Source organism: Motacilla alba, chromosome 6 (assembly GCF_015832195.1).
Source record: "Motacilla alba alba isolate MOTALB_02 chromosome 6, Motacilla_alba_V1.0_pri, whole genome shotgun sequence".
In the NCBI taxonomy this organism is placed as follows: Eukaryota; Metazoa; Chordata; class Aves; order Passeriformes; family Motacillidae; genus Motacilla; species Motacilla alba.
The window spans coordinates 21,489,464-21,513,680 of NC_052021.1; the positions used below are offsets into that span (position 1 = coordinate 21,489,464).

The window sequence follows — 24,217 nt, forward strand, 5'->3', positions numbered from 1 at the left end:
TTGACTGAAGGCCAGACTCTCTATGCCATCTAGTCTTGTATTTCAGATTAGATCTAGCCTAGAACACTGAGAACATACAGAGAAGGAATCAGGTTACACAAAAACCACTGAATTAATATGATCACTTGTGTCCTTTTCCACAATATATTGGAGCATATTCCTGCGTATTTTAATGCACACAGTGTCCCAAAATGTTGAAAAAAAAAATAGAAATTATTTTTAAAACAATTAGCAAAAATAGAAAAATAGCAATGTACACTGAAGTTCTATGGAAATGTTCCAATGCATATGCCCTTAATATATTTATAGAAGAATTTGCCTCACACACATGTACACACATCATGTATTTCCTGGTTATCCTTACAATTCAGTTCTTGAGATTTTAAAAGTATTTCAATTTTCCATCTAATTCTGGCCTTCTATTTTGTTTTACAAGTTGGAAAGGAGAAGAGTATGAAGGAAATACTGCTGTTTCTTCACATACATGGAACAAAAATGCTTGTAAAGAAGATAACAAAGTGCATCTTTACCCATACTTTAATTACATTTTTAAGCACCGTATTACTATCTTTAGATAATATTCACTTCCAATGAGTGCACACTCCTGTCTTCTGGGGGAATGGCTGAAAGCAAACCTGTAAGTACAAAACCTGGCCCATGCAACAGATCTGTCTAAACACTACAGAAAGTTGGCAAGTCATTAACCAACATGACCAGCACAAGGTATTGGAGAAACTGTCCTACCTCCACAGCCAGCTTTGTTGCATTTCCTGCTGCATAACCTTCAATCTGGGCAGCTCAGCTCAACAGCTCAACTTAGTGCATAAACATGTACTACACCAGCACCTTCTGCTGTTCAGTCTACCAGAAACAGTTTTCTGCTATACTTTTTCTGGTCCTCATTAACTGGCTTTGTTTGCTATCAACAGTTTTCCCATAGCCAGAAATAGGAAAATCCACAGGTTTCTCCAGGCTGCCCATACATCAGTTCAGCACTACAGTGCTCACATCTCAGGATACACCTTTGACTTTAGACTATTGGTAGAAAATTCAGTTTTCTACAGTGTACCACAAGCTTCTGGGACAGAAAAAAAGCCAGAGGTTGGCATTTTGCTTCTTGTTAATCACTTGATTTATTGTATTGCCAATGGGCTTTTTATTTGAACTGAGTGTGCCTACAGAGTGCGGCACATCCTGCTGACAAAAGTGTGAGTTAGAGCTCTAATATTTGTATACAGTCTCAGTGGGAAAGAAATGTGCATGGAAAGCACAGTGGGGGAAAGCTGGAAGTGAGGACAAAGCAAAGGAACCAATCCAAGAAAAAGGACAAATGAAAATGAGGAAAAACAAATTGAAATACATTAGTTAAAAATCTGAATTGCTGACAGTGCAAATTATATCTGATATTTACCAAATGGAACTGGAGAAAAGAGCGTGATCTGAATTGCTCCAACAGCCAGCTCTGCCAAAAAAGGAGGTGCCAGCACACCAACGCCAGTTTCTGTGTTGCAAAATTTGCTGGCAGTAACGAAACGTTTGGAGTAGAAGGTCACAGACCACAACACGTGCCAAGGAAGTCAAGAATGAATACAGAACCGAGGCCAAGCTTCAGTTTTAATAAAAGCTGTGCCTGGCTCCAATTTCAACATAATATCAAGAAAATACAGATGCCAACATGTATTAAACAGCAGAATAAGGTAAGTCTCTTGGGCTTGGGACAAGAAAGCTTTGTATCACATTCATTTACCACTCACTGCAGGAAAAGCAGAGCTTTTGTTCATGTAACAGCTTCTTATTTCCACCAGCTTCATAACGCTGGCATGGCAAGAGATATTCCACACCATTTTATCAGTCCCTTTCCCTCTCATACATGCTTTTCAAACAGGAATATCAAGCACTGGTTTTGCTTTGGTTGGTTTGTTGTTGGGTTTTTTTTTCTTCCCAGCATCTTATAATTAAATAATGGGGTTGTGTTTGTTTTGTAACACTAAGTGCTGCACTGAAATGGTAGCCACCAACCACAGAGCAAGATTTCTGACACGCATGCTGTTTTACCTAAAGCTACAAGATCTTTATTGCAATTTTACTCCTGTAAACTTCTACAAAGCCATCAAAGATCAGCAGTAGTAAACAGGATTTATCATAAGTTAGAAGGACAATGAGCCCAGGCTGTCACAGTCCATTGCTACTGGTGCTGCAGTCAGCTGTGTCAGCTGACCTCATAGAGGTATTCTGCAGACACAAAACAGAAGCTAAAATTCAGAGTAAATATGCTAAGATGAGCTACAGTCATAGCTTTGAATGAGTCTTCAAGATTCACTCGGATTATATAATCTGATTTATTTACTTAAAATAATTTACAGCTAGATAGAAAATAAGAAAGCTAGGGAACGTACAATTCAAATCTAGTCACTTTTGGCAAATCCAAGTAATACAGGTTTCATCCAGCACTCAGCAGATGGATGACATTCCCAGCCATGACAAAGTTATTTAACCTGTCTTTGTCTACTGGAGTTTCCTCCAAATTTAGAAGTCCCAGTAAAACTAAATTATTCTTTTTGCACCAGTTCTAGGAACTGATGTGTCTTGAGAGGGAGCACAAGGCAAAGCCCTTTCTTATTTACTGATGATAGCAGTGATTTACTTGATAGGAAATCAAGTGGCAGTGAAAAACTGAGGTAACAGGTTTCACTTATTTAAGAATAGATTTGATTTGTTTAATAAAAATGGCAAATACCATAATATTTTAATTTGTAAAATGTTAACAGTTACTTGAAAGATTTCCACAATATGAAATTCAAGGTTTTGTTCCAGTTAAACAATTAAAAAGTTGCATTGTTGTTTCTATGCACTGGCATAGAAATCTAAAAGAATAGGCAAATAGTTTTAGCATCACTGATTTCTTTCATATCAAATAAAATGCTGCAACTTTTCAATTTTTTAATTTCAAATTGTCCCAGAACTCTGTTTCAGAAGCTGGGGAGCATTTGATTATTTGCCATAGGCTGAAATTGACATATTGACAGCTATGGTACTGGAAGATTCATCAACGCAAATTTCTTCCTAGCACCAGCCAGAAACCCACTGTTAAAAAGCTGATTTTGATTACTGAAATTACCCTTATGGCAACTGAACTGGCTGGCTCATGGCTTTGCATACTCATTACAGCTTGCAGTTAATAAAAATGGCTGAGCAGTGGAAAGGTAAAGCACCCAGCTCTACAAAATCACAGAATCATAGAACGGTTTGGGCTGCAATGGACCTTTAAACGTCGCCTTTAAACTGCCCCCCAGAATGAGCAGGAACATTTGCTCCCCAGGTTTGCTCAGAGTCCCACACAGCTTGACCTTGAATGTTTCCAAGAGTGGTGCATCCAGCACGTCTCTGGGTAACCGTTGCCAGTGTCTCACCATCCTTATTGTAAAAAACTTCTTCCTTATATTTAATGTAAATAGATCCTCTTTTAGTTTAAAAGCATTACTCCTAACTCTATTGCTATAGGCTCTACTAAAAAGTCTGCCTCCATTTTTATTTTATAAACACTCTCTAGGTACTGAAAGGATGCACTGAGGTCTTGGAGCCTTCACCTCTACACCTGAGCAACCACAACTCCCTCAGCCTTTCCTCACAGGAAAGATGTTCCATGTCTTCAGTCATCCTTGTGGCTCTCCTCTGGACCCACTCCAGTAGGTCCAACAGGTATAATCAAATACACTGATTATTAGCTTTATCTAACTGGGAAGTGCAGTGGTAGTACTCATCTTTCCAAACCTTAAACATTTTTCATTTTCAAATCATAACTGCACACTCGGATCACAGAAAGATGGTGGCAGGAAGGTCCAAAGAGTGTCAGTGATTGCCCCTAATTGCCCAGAGTCCAGAAGGCTGCATGAGTTCTCATCTATGCCAGAATGTAAAAGAAAAAAGAAAAAAAAGTTTTTTTATTTAAAGAAATGCTGAACAAGCAACAGTTGAAGTATTATTCCATTCTAAACTCATTTCAGCCCAGCTGACAGTGTCAGAAGCTCTCAACAGCCATTTTTATACAAACATCAAAGAAAGTGCAGTATGTTGACATGTGCTATAAAAATGTGAAATGCCACTATGGTATAGTCCACTTAATTGAAAGAGAGATTCTTTAAAAAAGGTGTTTTAATGTTCATGTTACCATAATAAATAAAGAATATACCTTCAGAGATACCCAATGGGTTGTAATCAAGACTGTTTAACATTTTTCTGTTCATAAGCAACTAGCTTTTGAATGGCCAGCTAAGTGTTCAAGAGCAGGAGTTTGAAGATTAAAAAGGCCTCCTTTCACTGCTATTCTCACTCCACCTTGGTCAAATTTTCCTTCAGCCATTTTGCATTGTCAAAGACAATATAGAAAATAACACACAAGTGTACACTAGAAACCTCTAATATATAGCATATAAGTAATGCTAATATGCAGTATATAAGAGCAAGCTACGGAAAAAAAACCAGCAAACAACTGGGTTTATTTCCTGTATCTAAATCAGCAAGATTTCAGGGATGAAAATTTCTGTTGAACTGAATTTTCATGTGTGAGCACAAATGCAACAAAATATGGTAGTAAAATTTCATACTCAAATGAACGTTTTATTATTTCTGCTATTTCACATTTATAAGATTTAACCGTTACAAATTTTATGCCCCCAATCTTGCAGCAGTGTTCTACACTGCCACTAAAGAAATTAGATAATAATGTTTAATATTAAATTTAGGGCAACATAGTCCTTTTCTCCCCATTTTGAGACTGATAATATTGGATGAGAAATCTGAAATTTGGAGACAAAAGTCTTCATGAAATTGTTCATTTCATACTACCAAATGATAGTATGGAAACCAATTTTGATATACAATTGGCCACTTAGCTCTAACATAAAATGAACTTACCCCATATATGTTTGAAAGAACAAAATATTATATTATCTGATTTATATACATTCTGTTAATAGGTGTATTTTCTTATTAAAGAAAATCCTGAATAGCTAATATTGTAAAACAAAAGTAATTTGAAGAGGATTTAAATACTGCTAATTGTATCACTACCCATATCTTGCAAAACTTAATCCTGTGAAAAGTTATTAGTGTGAATATTCCTATTTTAACATAATTAAACCTACTCATGTGATTAGGCACTCCCTGCAGAATTAGAGCTGAAGTCTTGATCCTGCATATTCTGGAAGACAATGATGCTCTGCATGAATGCAGCAAGCTACCTGTGAACTGCCAAGAAACTGCAGGACTGAAATCTAAATCTGGATAATTAATCCATCATTCTTCCTGCTTGAGGTTTTGACTTTAGTCAGTTACTACATCCTGAAACCCACCCACAGTTCAATATTTACACTGTATTAATGCAGTAAGAATGACTTGTAAATTAATAAAGAAATGATTGAAACAATAATCTCAAACCTGTCCCTAAGTTTAAGTAACAAATGTTACCAAAAATATGTTTTGTGCACACTGAAAAAAACAAAGAAAAAACACTCCTGGGTAATTTTAAGATAGTGTTTTTTCTTGCAATATATTTCACGTAGAAAAGGAAGCTTTTAACAATAATTTATGTGCAAATATACATATTTATAATTTTAAGACTTGAATGGGAATGTAGATATTTAATTTTTGGCACCACATGAAAAACGGAATTTCAAATCTCACTTAACTATATCCCTAACACAAGATAGTTGACAGTATTCTTAAAAACTGACACAGATCAAGGCTGATTGTATTCGCTGATTTCAGCTTAAATTTAAATGTTGAAAAAGTTCTTTCAAAGACAAAATTCCCCGGTATCTAGTTTTTTTTCCCTCTTCAGCATTTTAAAAGTATGTATTTCTTTCAAAGTTCTTACTACAGGACAGTGGATACTAACTTACTCTGCTAGGAATGATGGGGAAACAATGTGCAATTACATCGGGTAAAATGATAAAGACATTTCAACAAATACAGCATCTGAAACAACACTATTCCATCATTGCTGAGAAGGCATTAAAAGCCACACTCTTTTAACAATCTGTGTCAATGAAAAAAAAACTGCTTCAAAAAAATAAAAGTCTTTATAGAGGAAGTGTAGAAAAGAAAATGTTCTCTTTTTTCCCAATGGTATTACTATAATTGATTTTAAATGTCTCGAATGTTTCAAACTTTTTTGTATTTTAGGTAAGACTGCAAAAAAATAAAAAATTACTTATAAAAATAAGCTAGGGAGTGGCATGTGTCCTGAGAGAAATATACCTTAATTTTCTCCTGATATTTAAGCATGAAAAATGCAGATTAGAAAATGTGACAGCAGATAGCTAATGAAGAAAGTACTTCCTTTGTAAGAAATTGAATCTTAAAATGGACAAGAAATCTCTAATAACACAAGTAGAATGAATGTATAAAGCATATAATTGTGTTATTTTCTTTTTTTGCTTTGCACAAGTTCTAATGTGAACAGGTATGGAGCATCAGAGCAAAAAGCACCTACATTTTAGCCTGACTCTGCTCCTTTGGGGGAACAGATACTCTGATTCTCAGTGAAGTGAAGCAAACTACAAAAGACAAGGTGCTGGTTAAGTACAAACAATTCCCTAACAACTTTATCTCCTCCCTTCCAATAAATTATTCACATTTGCTATGAAACATTTAAAGAATTTTATTGCAGAATACAGAAGTCAGAAAAGGATTTAGCCCTTTGATTTTTATTCCTCCCTTTGAAGTGTCCGTCCTAAGTACGGAGTCTATCATTCCCCAAACCCCACATTTCAATAATATTTTATGAGTCAGAACTTGCTAATTTAATTCATGAGTTAACAGTTTAAACTAAGGTAGTTTACAGAATTCAGAGACTGAGTAATAATTCAAACACTGTTGGACACTCACGGCTCACAACTATTATCTTCTTTTCTCATCTCTATTTTCAAGAGGATGGATTTTTATTCTACTGCAGTGTTAACACTTTTCTCAGCAGACAGCCCCCGAAGGCATGGCAGCAGCCTCACCATACAGATCCTACACAGACAAAACTCCAGTTCTATTTTGAGTGTTCACTCCTTGCCAACCCCAGTGAAAGTCCAAATGGACTACGAAAGCTTTTAGTAAATTATGAACCGACCCAAAGAATTTGTCATTGTAAGTTTGATGTAAATACTTACAGTTCTATGGATCACAGCCAACAGGTACACCACCCATGGACAGAACACACATTCTTGCATAATACATACTTTCAAAATAATTTACTGTAATAACCCCTCTGTGAAACATCCTACAGTTGATTTTCATGAATGTGAAGCACACAGAGCAACAATTCAAACCAAGCTTCTGGGTACTGAAGGTCAGGGTACCCCACCTCTGTAAAACAGGCTCCTGTGACTCAGGAAGCATTTATGGTAGATGAGATGGTACCTAAAACCAGATGCGATCTCATCTATGTCAATACAAGAAAGGAAAATTACTAATCTAAGATATTTATCTCATAATTTTCTATTACACTGTGCTTTCCAAGTTCTATTTCTACCATATTTTCCCCTGAGACTGTGTCCTCAATGAATGTATCTAACATTTGTGCTTATAAGTGTTTCTTTTACCTTTGAAGTTTCTTTACTGAGGATGGTATAAGGAGAACATGTATTAATACTAGCTTTGTTAATTGTCTCCATTTCCTAGTTGTAATTATTGCAACAGCATGGGTTTTTCAGAGATGTGCAGACTATAGGTGAATAAGCAACCCTGTATCTTAGAACTTCTTGTAACTCTTATCCTACAGTCCTGTGTTGAAGCAGTTCAACATGGAAAGAGATTTTCACCCATTCAATTCACACAGATAATAAGGAAGTGGGAAACAGAAACATTCAATGCAGAAGCATAATAATGAGAGAAGCAATTGATTTGTTTCTTCCAAGGAAAAGACCTGTGCAGAGTTTCACATCAACACAGAGAAAAAGGGCAAACACAGTATTTGGGGATTACCTTTAGCCAGCATCTCATATGGGGGGTCAGATGCAAAGAGCCAGAGCAAGCTTGTGCATTTAAATTTCCTGAGAATCAAGATACTACCTCTAGTTCTTTGAACCTGTCCGCTTTATAGGTTCATGTAACCATATCACAACCAAGATTAGACTACAGAAACCAGGAAAGCTACTGACACCAAAAAAGAACAAAACTTATTTACTAACTGCATGAAAAAAATCCATAATGATAAAGAATAAAAATATAATTTATTATGTATTAATGCAATAAACTCTAAGCAAAAAACCAGATTTCTCAATATCCTTTTATATGTTTTTAAGCAGTTTCTTTTTTAATTAACAGAAGGGAATAATACGTTCTCAATTAATTATTTATGAACATCAGTAGAGCATATATATATATTCAAAACCCAAGATTTTAATTTGTAGATCTGTATGAGGAACAGCACTCTGTCCCAAGAGAATTAGAAAATTTTCTTTGTGGTATAAATAAACAAATAAATAAATAAATACACAAAAAATGTCTTAAGGCAACATAAAATTATTTTTGTACTTTGACCTTTGCAATATTTTTGGTAACATTTAGTAAATGTTTTCAGCATTTTAGTCAAAACATTTATTTAAATAATATTGATATTATGTCAACCACTTTCTAACTTTTAAATAAAATCTAATTGGAGGAAAAAGAAAGTCAGCACTTTTGCAAACATCTGTTTTGATGAGTCAACATTTTTTAACAGAACAGCACTCCATCACAGTTACATGTCAATTGTAATTTGCAGAACAACTGAATTTTTACTCACTCATGCTGTTCAGTAACATCAATACAGTTTTGAGACTGAGAAACTAAATTCTCGTATCTCATTCATCAGTATAAATAATCAAAACCCAGCTTCAAGAGCAACCTTTCATAATCCCCTTAAGACAAAAACACATACGGGTCTTTCCTGAGTGAAGAATTTGGCTTAGAGAATCCATCTCTGCTGGTGATGTGAGCCAGAGAAAATCTCAGACTCCTATCAGACCTCAGCACTTGTATTTAGGAAAATTAGAAATTTATAGCACTTGTATTCAGGAAAATACAATTTTCCTCCTGGAAATTGAGTAACTTGTACTTGGAGTCATGGAGAAAGAGTAACAAGGCACTGCATGAAGCCAATTTCACAACAATTTTTCAGAAAGATACTCTGTCCATACCATTATGAATTCACCACAGTCCCTCATCATTAACACAGAAGACAAGGGCAATACCATACTTCATCATCCAACTAGCTTTTCAGCTTATTTCCAACATTGTGAAGAACTGTTTTATAACCAAACATTTCTGACAGCTGGGGAGTTTTGTTTAAGAGCATTTAAGTAGCTCTTAAAAGCTGTTAGTGAAATATGCAAGCAGAACCTTGGGAATTCTAAAACTGTGCAGTTACATAGCTCCTAAAACCCCTAAGCCTTGGGAATTCTAAAACTGTGCAGTTACATAGCTCCTAAAACCCCTAAGGCACATTTTTAACTGTTTCCAACAGGCAACTTACTACTTTGGCTATCATGAGTAAGTAGATGTATGAGAAAGATTTGCCAGGAATAAATCTAAAATATTAATTTTTTTTCTCACCTCAACATACAAAATAGTCTAAAAAGCTGATGGCAAGCTGCTCCCTGTGGCCATTCAGAGTCCACATACTTTGACTTTTTGGTTCATTCCCTAACCCCCCTGCAAAACTCTTTGCCTGTTTCTCTCCTTTTTTAATTTTTTCCCCTTTCATTCTTCTTTTTTTGCTCATCTTGTCACGGTGATAGCTCATGACATCTTTTAGCATGTAGAAGGAAGATCAGTACCTATAAATGTCTGACAGTATGGACGATGTTCACATGAAGGAGTTTTTAATTTTTAAGCCACTCAATATTTTCTTTAAGATTTGTTTAATTTAATCAGCTCTGTGCGTATTTCAACACATCTTATTTATAAATCATTCTCAATAGCTATTATTATTTTGGTGCCAGACAGCCTTCTATTATGCCTAAGCTCAAATTAACTTACTGAGAATGAAATTGCTAAATGTTCTGGGCACTGTGAGCTACCCAGCAGATACTCTGAGCACCATGAAATACCTGGCAGATATTACAGAGCTGGTGGAAGGCTCAGCAATTAGAACCACTGTAAAACTCTCTGTGGATATTGGAAGCAAAGCCAAGCTACTGGCAGTCATTACAGCTCTTGATTGTAAATAGGAGTGAGAACTAGAGGGGCATTATAAATTCTGTATCAAAGGTCTGATAGGGAGTCCTATTAGGAATTAAATGATGAAATTCTGAGAAATTGCTTTCATTTCCTCTGCAGAATTCAGAGATTTATATTCACTTGTTACCTGGAAATACCGATTAACAGTCCTTAATCACTCTTCTGATCATTCCAGCACTTTTAGAAGATGTACTTTTCCTGCTGGGAAATAGATCTCTATGAAGATGCCCATGCTGGCTCTCCATAAAATGGGAGTTTAATATTTGAAGAGCATTGCAGAATTTCAAATGTTTGGTAACACAGGCTACTGGAAATGTCTCTGCCTTGCACTCACAAGAGCTCATTCCATATTTCCCTCCAGACACCTATCTGTGTTTCCTTAACAATTCACCTGATGGACCATCTGTAGGTAGCATTCAAATCCTTTCACATTTCTTCCAACCTATAAACATATGTATTTGTTGTTAAAACAAATTTTCTATATCATTCCAGGCAATTTTACATCTCCCTCCTGCTATTAATATGTTTTGTTACAACATGCATCAACATGCATCACTCTTCTTGTAGTTATTAGGAGAAATGTGTGACTCTCCTTTTGTTTGCAAAAGACATTAGCAAAGCCACAGTCTCAGCATTTTTCTGTCATTCAAGCATGTCAAAGATTCAAAGATTCTGAAATTCATCAATCATGTGTGAAATTGGACTTTTGATTCTGGAACCCCCTGGCATCATCTCAGGCAGCGATCTTTTCTCTGCAGTGTGATACTTTGAAAAATCTCTGGTTTAATCTGCTCATTGCTAGACAATGCCCAGTGTGAAATGAGCTTCCTTTACCTTTTTGCTTTCTCCCTCACACCACATCTATCATGTTTGTTATGGTGGAAAATATCCAAAAAACATTTCACTTCTAGATCTTCAAATACAGAATTCACCTAACTGAAGCTCACTGTAAGAATTCTACTTATCCCCAAGAAGCAGTGATAAAATGTATAGTTACAGATTGATAACAATAAAAAATACAAGAAATAAATTTTACATTAATATGACACTGTCAGATACATACCTTGAAAGAAACATTATATAAACTCCTGTAGGAATCCTCAGTTTCATGAGGAATACAATGTAGAACTATCATCATAGTTAAATGTTCTATGTCATAATTGCATATTACTGAATGCATTGCAGAACAGTGATATTCTTGAGATATGAAATCAGAAATTTCTATTTTTTTCTGTTCTCTTTCATTCTCAGGTGTATCTTCTATGTCACACACCTGTCAAATTTATTAATTTTTATTTTGCTTTTTGGAACAATTCTGGCTTTTTTATATTTTCTCTGGATTCTACTTCAATTTGTAATGCTAAATGAGAGTACAACTCACCACAGACCAGCTGGTTTTCCTTCAGGTTATAAAGTGACAGTCCATGTAAAGCACTGGGGTAAGCACAAACTGTTTCCTCTGCTATTCGGACTGAAGCATTCCTGGCCCATTGCAAGACCCATTTCAGGTTACAGTCACAAATCAGTGAATCAGTGTTGAAATGTCTAGAAAGGCAAAGAATGACCACAGTTGGTAAACATGCAGTTTCCATGAACATATTTTCTTCTGCTAGATTCAGATTATCTAATTCCAAAGAGAATTCTAGATAAAAGCATAACTATGGATGCATGAATTCAAAGATAGTCTGAGACAACCAATACAAGTTGTCCCACTGTTTATTACTTTCATAATATTGTGCAAAAATTCTGAGTTTGGTTCCAGGACAACATCACTGACTACTGAAATAATTTTGAGTCTCTGTTACTGTAGGAAATCAAACTATAACATACTTTCAACTACTAAAAGCCCCTCTAAGTAGAAACATTCAGTATACACTTTGAAATCTTAGGCAGGTACAATTAATATCAAGAACTGGGAAATGTTAGTATAATTCCAGGAAAAATATTTAACATTACTGGTTTTGTGCAATTAGAGGCCTAATAAAATGTAATGCATGAAACCATGGAAAAGTATAAGATTATAAAGTAAAAAGAAAAAAAAAAAAGGCATTCTAGTCAGGAGGACCAGACTGGGCTAGTCAGGAATGGGGTTGAATTATCAGCACTATCCATTTCCCTGCAACAGGTAAAGATGGCAGCTCATCAACAATGAGCCAGACACGGATAACAAAATAATGCAGATTTTATTTTCAGAATGCATCTCTAGTAACAATCCTGCTTCAATTCATATTCAATTCTGTTATGTTTATTCTAATGTGTTTCTGAAGTAATTCAGATTACAAACAAAAGGAATGATACTCACAGGGCTTTCAGAGCTAGCAGCTCAGAAAAAAGTCCATTCATGAGACTTGAAAAAATATTCCCTGACAAATTCCTAGGGAAAAAAGAAAGCAATTTACTGTTGGTTATAACAAATACAAGAAGAAAAGAAAATTGTTATAGAATATAATTTTCCCAATGCTAATTAAAAGGTTTTGCTTCCGTGACAACAGTAAAAACATATTTAAATTTGGTAGATTGCTTTTTGTTTTTGGTAGGTGACAGTAATATTTAAATCAATTCACACACTCCTATTTGTTTTATTTTCACAGCAGAAATACATACAATGTACTTGGTCTCATAAAGAGGAACACTTCTACATATTTAAAAGTACAGAATTTGAGAAGAGACTATTCTAGAATTTAAGTGGAGACTATTCTAGAATTTGAATGAAAATATTAATAAAATAATTAGTCAGTGAGACCTATGTTGTATTTTTATTGTATAGAACGAATGTCACTTCAAGTTAAAGAAACAAAAACAGTGTCTTAATTTAGTAATGTTCCAAAGAAGTCAAGCAATTCCTTAAAACAGTAATGGCATTTTTCAAAGTGACTACACAAATCGTTTTATTACAAAGGACTTTAAACACACCAATTTTTCCCATCCTTAAATTAGGTAATTTCCATTTTAATTACTGCTCTACTCTTTCTTGTCTTGATGGCTGAATGGCTCAGGCTGAATACTTGCAAACAGAGGCAATTCACTTTTACATAGTTTAACAGTATTGCTCTGCCAGTGCCTTAGTAGTACAAAAATTAAATGCTTAATTGTCAAGTAATAATGTCTTTTTCTATACCCATAAACTTAAAAATTAGTGCATATCCAAGACTAACATTTCAGAGCATATGAAATACCTACTTATGAACTACTGATATATATTCCTTTCTGTCCAGTGCCTGAACACTATGTGTTTGAATTCCAAGTTGGTTACAAAAATTCAGTTGTCAGGAAAATTTCAGAGCTCTTCACTGGAGATACATTGCAGATATAGGAAAAAAAATAGTAGACTGGCAAAGAAAATACTTTTATTACTTTTTCTTTGAAAAGGATGTTGTTATAATTATTATACTTCTCTTTTGTCTACAAAGTAAGGAATGTAAGCTAAATTGAAGAGTGAGATTCAGATCAGGAGCAATGTGCTTGCAGTGAGGGATCTGTCAAGTTGCAAGAGATCTGAATCAGGTAAGGAACCAAAGTAAGAAACTTGAGAACCCTGCTGTCTGCTGAAACCTGTCCAGAAGTCTGTGGATCAACAGATTCAAGTAAGAAGAGAAAATGCTGCTAATTTATAAATTAGTTTAAGACACTCTTGAAGCAATAACTAACTTAATTTTTGCATACAACTGAACACTTTAAAATTTCTTTGTAGTTTAAAACAAAATTCTGGTAATAGAGTATAAAAATAAACTCACTCAGCAACATAAAACGAAATTATTGAGTGATGATGAGATGTGTTGATATAAATGAACTAATTTTTAAGATTTTATTTAACAATGCACCTCTACACAGTTATGGTACAAAGCTCTGGGAAGAACTTTCAGGTACTTCTTCAAGTGTGGATATGTCTGAAGGTGGAAATGAATGTTTGCTTGTAGATACATATTTCTCTACCTTTAATATTTTCGATTTGTCAACAGAAAACTAAAAATAATGAGCATTTCCCAAACATATTTAACCTCTTTACTTAAAATTAGATGGACCTACCTATTTTTTTCTTTTTGGATGTAAGGCCTGACAAGGCATATGCTGCAGCAGCTCGGTCAACTGAGACATTAAAAAGACTAAATCAGAAACTGATAATCCTGATATTTACAGTGAAGTAAATCAGAAGTGGTTCCAGCAATATGAAAGCAGTTGCATGAGCATAAACTCACTGACAGAGGACAGTCAGTAAGTCCTGAACTGATGGATGGGGAAAGCAGTCTGCCCAGTCCTGTCCTTTGCCTTGACCCCTGCAGTGCAGGAAGTTTTCCAATCTGATGCAAATCCCAGGCTCTCCCTTGAACAGCTTGCCAGGTTCATATGGCAAAACAAACAGAGCACCAAGACTGAAGTTTGGTAATTCCATTTGGGCTGAAGGAAAGTTTCATGTCTGGTCAATATTTTAGGAACTGGGGACAAACTGCAAGTTACTTGCACAGTGTACTTAGCAGGGTTCAGCAGAGGTACCTGAGCACCTGCCAGAGGTCCTCATTTGGTGGGGACTGAATCCATGAGCTTTTAGGTCCCACCAAATTCACCAAGACATTGAGCCAGAACTGACCTACACTGCCCTAACCTAAAAATTCTTGACTTGTGTTCCATTTACAGAAGATTGTAGAATTCCTATAGAATTCCTTTTTACCAAGTGCTGGAATAATTGAGTTCCTGACAGTGACATCAGCAGAAAGCCAGCTATTCAACTTCTCATATTCTTCTGGCAATGACCTGGTTTGAAGTTTCCATATTACTACTAATAATTAGCAGACTAGGATCATGTTCACAGGGCTGTGTAAATCAAAATGCAACACATTTCTATGTCCAAGAAAGATAATTACAATATTTGGATATCCACCAGTGGAAACAGATTGTTCTTTAACAAAAATTTTGGAAATCTTCTCAAATCACCCAAATAACTCATGCATTTGTGAGCTGATGCAGCACTCTGTAAATACCTATTTTTTTAGAGCACATAATTTACATTATATATTAAAATATTGTCAAATATATACTGTTGTAAAATTTCTCCATTTCAGATATCCTAAAACCCCACTCTAGCTTGATTTAAAAGGGTATTTATTCTAAAAACATCTGTAACATCTCATTTGCAAATATTTCAAATACAACAAATTAATGCACTCCAAAGCTCATAGCACTTACTATGCCATTAACTCAGTCCATTAATAGAAAGATGTGCTTTCAGTTTTATCAGAGATAAAACATTTCAGTCTTACTTAGAAAGTCCTAAACTTGATTTTCCATATACCAATACTTGTGCTTTTACAGAAATTAACAAAGCACTTCAGCCAAAAGTTTCAATATAAATGACAAATGCCACAAAACATTCAAAAAGAGTTTCATGTGTCAAAGTACCATTTGAGGCAGAATATAGATAGAAGCAGAAGTATATGAATATGAAGAATGCTTCTCTCTTAAGTGCAGCATTAAAAAGCAAAAGTCGAATGCAACGGTAACTGATTGATCTGTGCAAAAAAAAAAAAAGGAAAAGTGGGATAGGAGGTGAAAAAAATGACAACAGAAATACAGGGAGGGCAGGCTACATTTTGTATTTCCTTATTTGCTGAAATGGGGTCTGTTTGATTAACTGAGTTAGTGTTTTTTATTTGATTTCTGGCACCATACAAAGTGATTAGTTGGTGCAATGACATCAAGTCACAGCAGATTTTGCAGTATAATATTATCACAAAGCTAACTGCTGATGATGATTCAGAGACAGGATGAAGAGTAAATCAAATATAGTTTAATCAAACAATTGGAAGCAATGATAAAGTTTGGGGTTGAATCTCCAAAGGGAAGAACCAGCAGTAGCTACTTGTTGAAACAGATTTCAGGCTGCAACATTTTGAAACCTGAAAAGATAATTTATGAGGGACTAAATACATGAAGTCTGGTATATCAGCACAGTGGCATCATCCCAGTATGCCACAGCTCTTAATCTTAGATTAAATATAAACAGAATTAACATAGATAGCAGCTCCATTACCTAGCCAAAATATATTTGCATACTTAATTCTGCAACAAAGCACTAAAACCTTGGGTCCAAAGGAGATTTGGAAGATGTGTTGCATTCAATTATGTCATTCCTAGTTAGAATACATGCACCTCATTACAGCATAAACACAGCCAAAGGGTAATATATTAGCCAAAAGAGGTAAACTAGTATCTTAGAAGATGTAATAAATCTACTCTCATACTGAGGCACTGCCAGCTGCATCTGTCCTATGATGCCAAAGCATTTTGAAATCATTTTACAGAGTAAAAGTCATCAAATCCAAGAGAGTGTAAAAATTAGATCAATCTTAACGAACATAATCAGAAGTCACTGGCTGCAGTAATTTCAGGGCCTCTGTGAAATTTAAGATTTCATTAGTAACTTTGAATTCAATTTCTGTTCCCTAACATACATCTTCTGACCGCAATGGAGTAAAAGTCTTTTCTACATCATCAAGAGGCTGACCATTTCTTGTGGTTTCTGTGTGTCTGCCTGTTTAAAAACAATACCAGATGATACTACTAATTCAGTTTTTCTTTAATCAATACTTCTGTAGGTTGTCCTCTTCTAAACCTGAGTGCACAAAACCACCAAGCCCACTGAAGGGCGTCTACATTATCCCTGAAAGCCCAGGCAATCCTCATCCTTTTAGTGAAGTATTTTACAGTACTTTACTGCACTCAGTTTAGATTTATGCATCACATCATTGGGCTGAATCACACTGCGTTAGTTTGGGCCTAGAGCTGATTTTTCAGCTCTAACTCAGTTTTTTTTTCAAACTGAATTAGATTTACAAGATTGAGTGAAACACGTTATTTTGTTTCACCTGGCATTTGTGCTTGTAAACAGCACAAGAAAATCCCATATTTGTACTTCACAGAAGGCACATGAAAAGATTTATGTCCTTTGCTCCTTCCAGCGGACTCACGGCTCTCCCTACTGGTTTTGATAACAGCCTGCAAAAGATGCTCCTTTATTTCATCTCTGCTAACATAACACGGGAGAGCTCTAATTACCAAATCAAAAACCACATAAATCAACACATATCTATACACCATTATATTTATCCTTCAGTAAATGGCTATGAAACCAGTTCTATGTTTAAGAACTTGTCATCTTTTCCTTGTTACAAACACTGATGCTGCACTGAGTAAATGCTTCTCCATAACCTTTCCAGAGAACAGGTTTCTCATACCCATCAAATGGCAAGTAAACACAATTCAGAGGTATCAGTAGGAACAGAAAGGTGACCTATTGTCTTTTAAACATGTTTAAAAAGTATGGTTCTTCATAAACTTCCAAGGCAAACAAAGCTACAGTGTTAGACAAGTACCAGGCAGCATCAGCTTGCAGTCCACTAACAATGACCACTTCTTACACCACAGGCAAATTGAGATCTCAGTCCAAATAATTACTATCAGCATTAGGGCATTACATGAGATTCCTGAGATCAAGGAACATGTGATACTCTGAATGGCAGGGGACAGTTCCTCCTGACTGGCATTGTGGCTGTCTTATACTCAGTGACCCAGCAAGAGTGGTGGTACCCTTGACTTTGACTTGGTAAGGAGGACAATCCCTGCAAGGCAGCTGTAGCTTCTGACATAGCAATCGGGAAATGATTCACTTCAGATGAAAGGATAAGGCAGACTAAACTATTACTAAGCTTCTGATTTCCAAAGGACAGATTTTTGAAATACTACTAATAATAAAACAAATAAAGTAATTAATAAAGCACTAGGCCACACAGACCACAATGCAGGGTGGACCTATTTATTAGGTCAGTGATAGAAAGGCAATTTAAAACCCAAATAAGAAAAATGGAAGACAGACTAAAAGGATTAACAACCAAGTCTTAAATCTTGAAAAAAATAATTCAAGTTTTTAAAAGATCAAAGAACTGGAGAGAAGATAACAGGAAAAGCTTAGCAAAGTGACAGGAAGAATTTAGAATTTGGAAAGTATGCTAAGACATGGTGCAAAAGATGCTTCAAGAATACTACTCTATTACAACTAAGAGATTATTAAAGAGTAGGTATTGTATACAGCCTAAATATATCAGATTACTATGATTTTTTAAGATTAAAGATCTCTTTTTATGATAACATGATATACCATCTATAGCCACATACTGATTTTTTTACTAATTTCTGATTTGCCAACTTTTTTTTTACTTTTTTTTTTCTTTCAAAACTCACTTATAAAATAGAAAGAGGCCAGACTAAGAGGTCTCCAGTCACCAGAATCATAATTTTTTCACTGAAGCATAGACATGACATCCACAAAAGCGTGAAGGACCTGATGTTAAGTGCATTTACTGTAAAGCAAAGTAAGATAATGGACAAGATAGAAGGGAGGGGGGTAAGACTTTACTGATGCTCTGCCAAAATGGTCTTCTGAGTGGTTGCATTTAGAGCTTTCAACAATGACTCTGCCTCACCCCATTAATAGAATGTGAATATGAAATCTGGCAATAACAAAACCAATGTTTGGTCAAAATTAGGAGAACAAGAAGAGATTAACCTTCTTAAACATGAAAGGACTTGTAATTCATTAAATAACATTATTCGAAGTTAAAAATGTTACTAGACTGCACCTTGGGAGCTACACTTAAGAAATGTCTTATTCAAATTTCTGCTATAAACTGGGGCCTCGGAAGGAAAATGATACAGCAAGATCTGGAAACTCAGCCATTTCAAAATGAAAGTTAGACCCACAAAAAGAGTGGATGCAAGAAAATACAATGTTAATGACTGTGTAGAGGGAACTGGTGAGTCTCTCTGGTCCTTACAGCTCAGGAAAAAATTGCCACTGCTGGGACAGATATTCAGGCTACCAGAAACAGCAGGTATATGGCAAATCTGTACAAAAGGAAACTGTAATGTTGTGGTTTGATCAGACCAGTGACCACAGGCAGTCAGCCTGCACATTGTGCCTTTTCCCAACATCTCTGGCATCGGTGAAGGGTGTGGAGATATACTGCCACATTCTTTCCTGGGCTTCAGAGAAAAGGGGTGGTACAGCCAAACACTGTCACAGACCAGCTGCTGTGCACTCTCTGGGAATAAATTTCTGTTCTTTGCCACCAAGAGACCAATGTTCTGTACTGAACTTCTAATTAACTTTTAAGACGGGGTCTTGTAGATTTGTAAATGGAAATTTCAGATCTTTCTGAGAGAGCATGGATTTGAACAGTTTCTATTGAGTCTGTTCCTAGCAACTAGAAACATATTCCATTTAATAACTTGACTTCACCATTTTGAATTAAACTTACCTTCTAAGGCAATCTGGTTTTATAGCCACAGTCATGCTCACTGTGCACAACAAAAGCAGAGATAGAAACCCTCAACGGGTGAGTTGGGCTTGCCTAATTTGGCACATCATCTGAGATGAGTAAAAAGAGGGGCAGGTTGCACCTGTTCATTATGTGCTATCAAGGCTCTTCCCATCTGTTCTCATTTGTTTTTATCAGAGAAGACCTGGCATAGTTACTGTCATTAATGGGATCTGTAAGCGTGCCAGACTTCAGCCTTTTACCTGGTGTTATCGTGACCTCATGGCACATCTTTCTAGAAAGATTTCCCTGTTTGCCCAAGGAAATGCCATAACTGGCTGGAGAGGACAAAAAGAAAGTATGAGATTTGTCACATTCTGTAGGAATGACTATACTATAGGATGCAGTATAGGAATTTATTTCTCATTCAGGAATGAAGACAGATCTGAATGAAGATACAGGGCCCTCCTGGTCTCAGCCAAATGGCCATTTAAACCAGGATTCTTCCTATGAATTTTCTCTTTTCCAGCCAGGAAATTTACAGCCAACTTACTTTAATTGTTTCTTAGACATGCAAACAGAAATTTCATGTTTAGCCTCTTTTTAATGTGGAAATGAAATTTAATTCTTTGCATTTCTAATAGATTTTACAATTGAAATAGAGAAAAAATATTTAAAATATCAACTCATCACAATCAAAGGGTCAGGACAGAGGCCTTTTAGTACAAAACCCACAACTTTCTTATAATGTAATTTTCTTGCCAACTATACTCAGTAATGTGACAGTTGAAATTTCTTCTGTTTAAAACAAAACTGGTGTTATACTCACAATTTGTGAAGGTTATTAAGTCCAACGAACATTTCTGGCGTTAGGCAACCAATTCTGTTATTTGAAAGATCCCTGAAACAAATAAAATCCCATGAAATATTGAGTCTGTCTTATTTATATACACAACTACGTAATCACACAAAGCATCTATATTTTTAATACTTAAGGAGTTAGAGACAAATGAGAAATAAAACCTTTTCCCACAATGTAACATAACTGAATTAAATAGATTAAATAATTTTATATTAACATTATTGAGCAATATTCCACAAATCATACTGTGACTCCTAATTGCATTGAAATGGGGTTTTATATATATGTAGTAAATAAAAGCAAAACAATATTACAAATATACAGAATTTTCCTCATCTAAGTTATTAGCACCTGCAGTTTTTAACTTAGGAAGAATGCTATGTATTATACAATAATACTATGTATTATGCAATATTCAGCTAAAACTGACTTTTTTTTTTTACTGTTTACTCATGTTTCATCTCATTAACAGCAGCCTTTCTTGCTGAAATCACAGAAACCAGAAGGCAATTAATTTTTGAGCTAGCGAGGTCAGTTTTGATAAGCACTTGGCAAGCTCTTTTAAGAGTAATAGTGTGGCTTTCTCAGAGCACAAAAAGTAAAAGGCATTTCATTCAATAACTTTTGCCTGCAGAAAGTGAAGAAATGTTTTCTGTATAAGCCATACATGCAACATAGTGTACAGGATGCTCGCAGGAAGGAGACAAAAGCAGGTATAAACAATCACATTGTGGTAAAACCATGAATAATACCCCTTGGTAGATTAGAATTTGATTTTTATGTATTTGGTTTTCAACCTTGACCCAAATTTTCCTTCTCACCAAGTACATTTTAAAAAAAATAATTGCAATTACGTAAGGATTTCAAGTGATCACGCAGCCAAGAAAAATGTTGACATTGATCTGACTGTATTTTTTGTTTTAGAATTAGAGGTAGTTTTCTGATTCCTTTAATACATTGTGCAGATTCCATATTTTTCTACTGATACATGAGAACATTAAAGTAATCAAATGGAAGACTAAAGGTTGCAGTTTGACAAATCCAGTTACTGCTTTCATTGGAACACATTCAATTAGCTGGAAAATGAAGGCAATCTCTTTAGAGTTCACTATGAATTCGTTTTCTATCAGACAAAGAATATATTGTTGTGCAAGTATATGATGAAACTTCATATTAGTATGAAAATATTTCTTAAATGCTTGTCAAGGATATTAAGTAGAGAACAGCTGAGATAATGCTGAGGATACACTATAGTGCATTAATTTCATGTTGGCATTATTCTTTAAGTTCTTCTAATAAAAAGCTACATAGGAACTCTAAAAATGTAAGTTCAAGACAAATATATATATGCATCTACATATCTTTCTATGAGAAGATATAAAAACAGAACCCACCCAGAATTCTTGGTTGGGTAATGCTTTGTTTTTGTCTAGGCAAAGTCTGAACACAGATGGAAGAACTGCATCACAATGTGGGGCATAATCTGGGTAGCAAAAGCAGATTTTGTCTATACTAATCAATACGGGTGCCTATTTCTTAAACAGAGGCACACACTAAAATCTTATTTTTACCAAAATGAAAAATAAAGACTTTACTTCAATAAGTGTTATTTTCATAAGAAGTTATATAGCAGTGACTGAAATTTCTGTATTGAAAAATATGTTTTCCAAAAAAAAAAAAACCTAGCAAAAAGAAAAAGCAACTTGCTACACTTTTCCCAGACTAATACCTGTTACATTAAACACAATTCAGTCCATAATCTACAAATAATAATCTACTTGTGCTCCTTTTCAGAATTTAAACATTTAACTTACTAATGCTGACTCACAAAGTTGATTTTAGAGAAAAGAACTCTTCTGTGTTGAATAACCAAATGCCATAATTTTAATGATTCATAAATTTTCAATTTCCATTAATTTTGTGTGTACCTTTTTTGAGTAAACCCTGGAAATAATTCAATTTGTCATTCAAATACAAATAATAACAGTTCTCCAAATCATTCACAGAAAACATTCTGACAGCTTGTGGCTTGTCTGTCTGACTTGCCATAGCCATTTCTCTTGCAGTTGCCCACATTACCTCACCTTCTACTTTTCTCAGCATCATTTATATTTTACACAGGAAATAAAAAGACGTGAATGTGTAGTCTTAAAGTAATGACTGTATTCAACAGGAGTTTGCACTATTTATTCCTTTTGCTCTACTGTCTCCTTCCCAACAGCTGTACACTGAAGGAGGGAAGATATTTTCTTGTTTACCGTGGAACCACACAGATTTGTATCAATGTGGTAGTCCAGCAATTAAACAATTCCTTCTCTAGAATGCTCCCAGTGTTACTTGCTCATCTCAGCAATAGGTTTTTTTGAGATTCGGCATGACAAAACTCAACAGTGCAAATTCTACTGTGCTGAAGAGTCTTTTCTTGTCCAATGCCTGATGAGTTCCTTGTCCAATGCCTGATGAGTTCCTCTCCCTTTATTCCTTTCTCCTGGTTGACCTAAAGGCTCCACCTGTGCAGTCTGTGGATGTGCAGCCCATGACTTGCACAGGTTTCCTGGTTTTCCCACAAGAGGTCAGGGTTGTGTTATTAGAGTGCGTGGCCAAAGCAACAATTAGCGCTCATTTTTATTGTTGCATTCTACCTTTACCCCTGCACACAGAGCCAGCAAGAAAGCTTCAAACCTAATGCTCTTATTTGTGTTAAAAAGGTATATGCTACTCTGACTTCATCATTATTATGCAACTAGCTCTCTCCCCATACACACTAGCCCTGAGAGGCTGGTATTAGAAAACACAGCTACAGCATGATCAGAGAGAGAAACCTTCTGCAGTGCTCCCAGCACACAGCGGCTCGAGACTACCACACAGCAGAAAAGCAGAGGGTTTGTAAAATTATTTTTCTGTGGATTTGCAATCCTTCTCCTTCTCATCTAAATCCTCCCATCCCACTAAAATAATCCCTGTTTTCTCATAGGTTTTCTCATAAGATAGCATACATGATGGCTTGGAAAATGCCTGGCATGTGCTGATGGCCTAGTTAGCCAGTGCATGGACATTTGGAAGCTGTCACTTGGAAAATTATAATTAAAAAAGGGTTCATCTCACTTTTCCTTAGGCTGAGTACAACTAAGGAGGGTCTGCAGTCCTTGTTAATTAAAAGAAAAATGTCCAGCTGTAGAATCCTACTAACTTAGATATTTTTATCCTCTAAAATGTAGTTTAGAAATCAGCCAGTGTTTTTGAAAGTACTATGAGAACCTTTTCCAAGACAGGTTTCCAAGAATGATGGACAGGGAATATCATGTGTAAGATCATGTTTCCTTAGAAAACCATTATGAAAGTAAAAAATATCAAGCAAAGTCAAGGTCAATGGTATGGAAAATGGTAGACAAACTCTACAGTATGACAAAGTTTCCTTTCTAATAATGTATTTGATAGGGCTGATAGAAGTAAAAAAAAAAAAAAGTTAGCATAGCACAAACCATTGTTCACACACCTCTGAACTGTTTAGTTTTATTTCTGACTAATGTCTACAGTGATATATCATTTGCTTAGTCATTAATTAGGCATGTTTTTTACTTTTATAGGTGTATTTGTTAGGACACTTACTAGAGATTAAACTAATGATTTTAAATGGAAAAAGGTAAAAAAGAAAAGGAAAAGGAAGAAAGAAGGGGAAGAAGGGAAAAAAGGCATGGTAAATGTAAAAAGCATAGTGTGTGATTTTCTATTTTACAGCCAGTGCCCTAATTTGATTATTGCTTGGTGGCATATTTGAGTTGCCCAAGGATAGAAATGTCGATACAAACACAATTTTCAGAATAATTCAAATGGA

The 24,217-nt window shown here is 35.3% G+C and overlaps 1 protein-coding gene across 1 annotated transcript in view; it reads right to left on the reverse strand.

Annotated features, from left to right (window-relative positions):
- Positions 1 to 24,217, reverse strand: part of ADGRA1 (adhesion G protein-coupled receptor A1) — a 259,550-nt gene that overhangs the window by 138,983 nt on the left and 96,350 nt on the right. The window contains exons 4-6 of the mRNA XM_038141334.1: positions 20,350 to 20,421; positions 12,515 to 12,586; positions 11,594 to 11,757 (exon numbers count right to left, since the gene is read on the reverse strand). Coding sequence (XP_037997262.1) covers positions 11,594 to 11,757; positions 12,515 to 12,586; positions 20,350 to 20,421 — 308 coding nt within the window. The remainder of the gene's footprint in view (positions 1 to 11,593; positions 11,758 to 12,514; positions 12,587 to 20,349; positions 20,422 to 24,217) is intronic.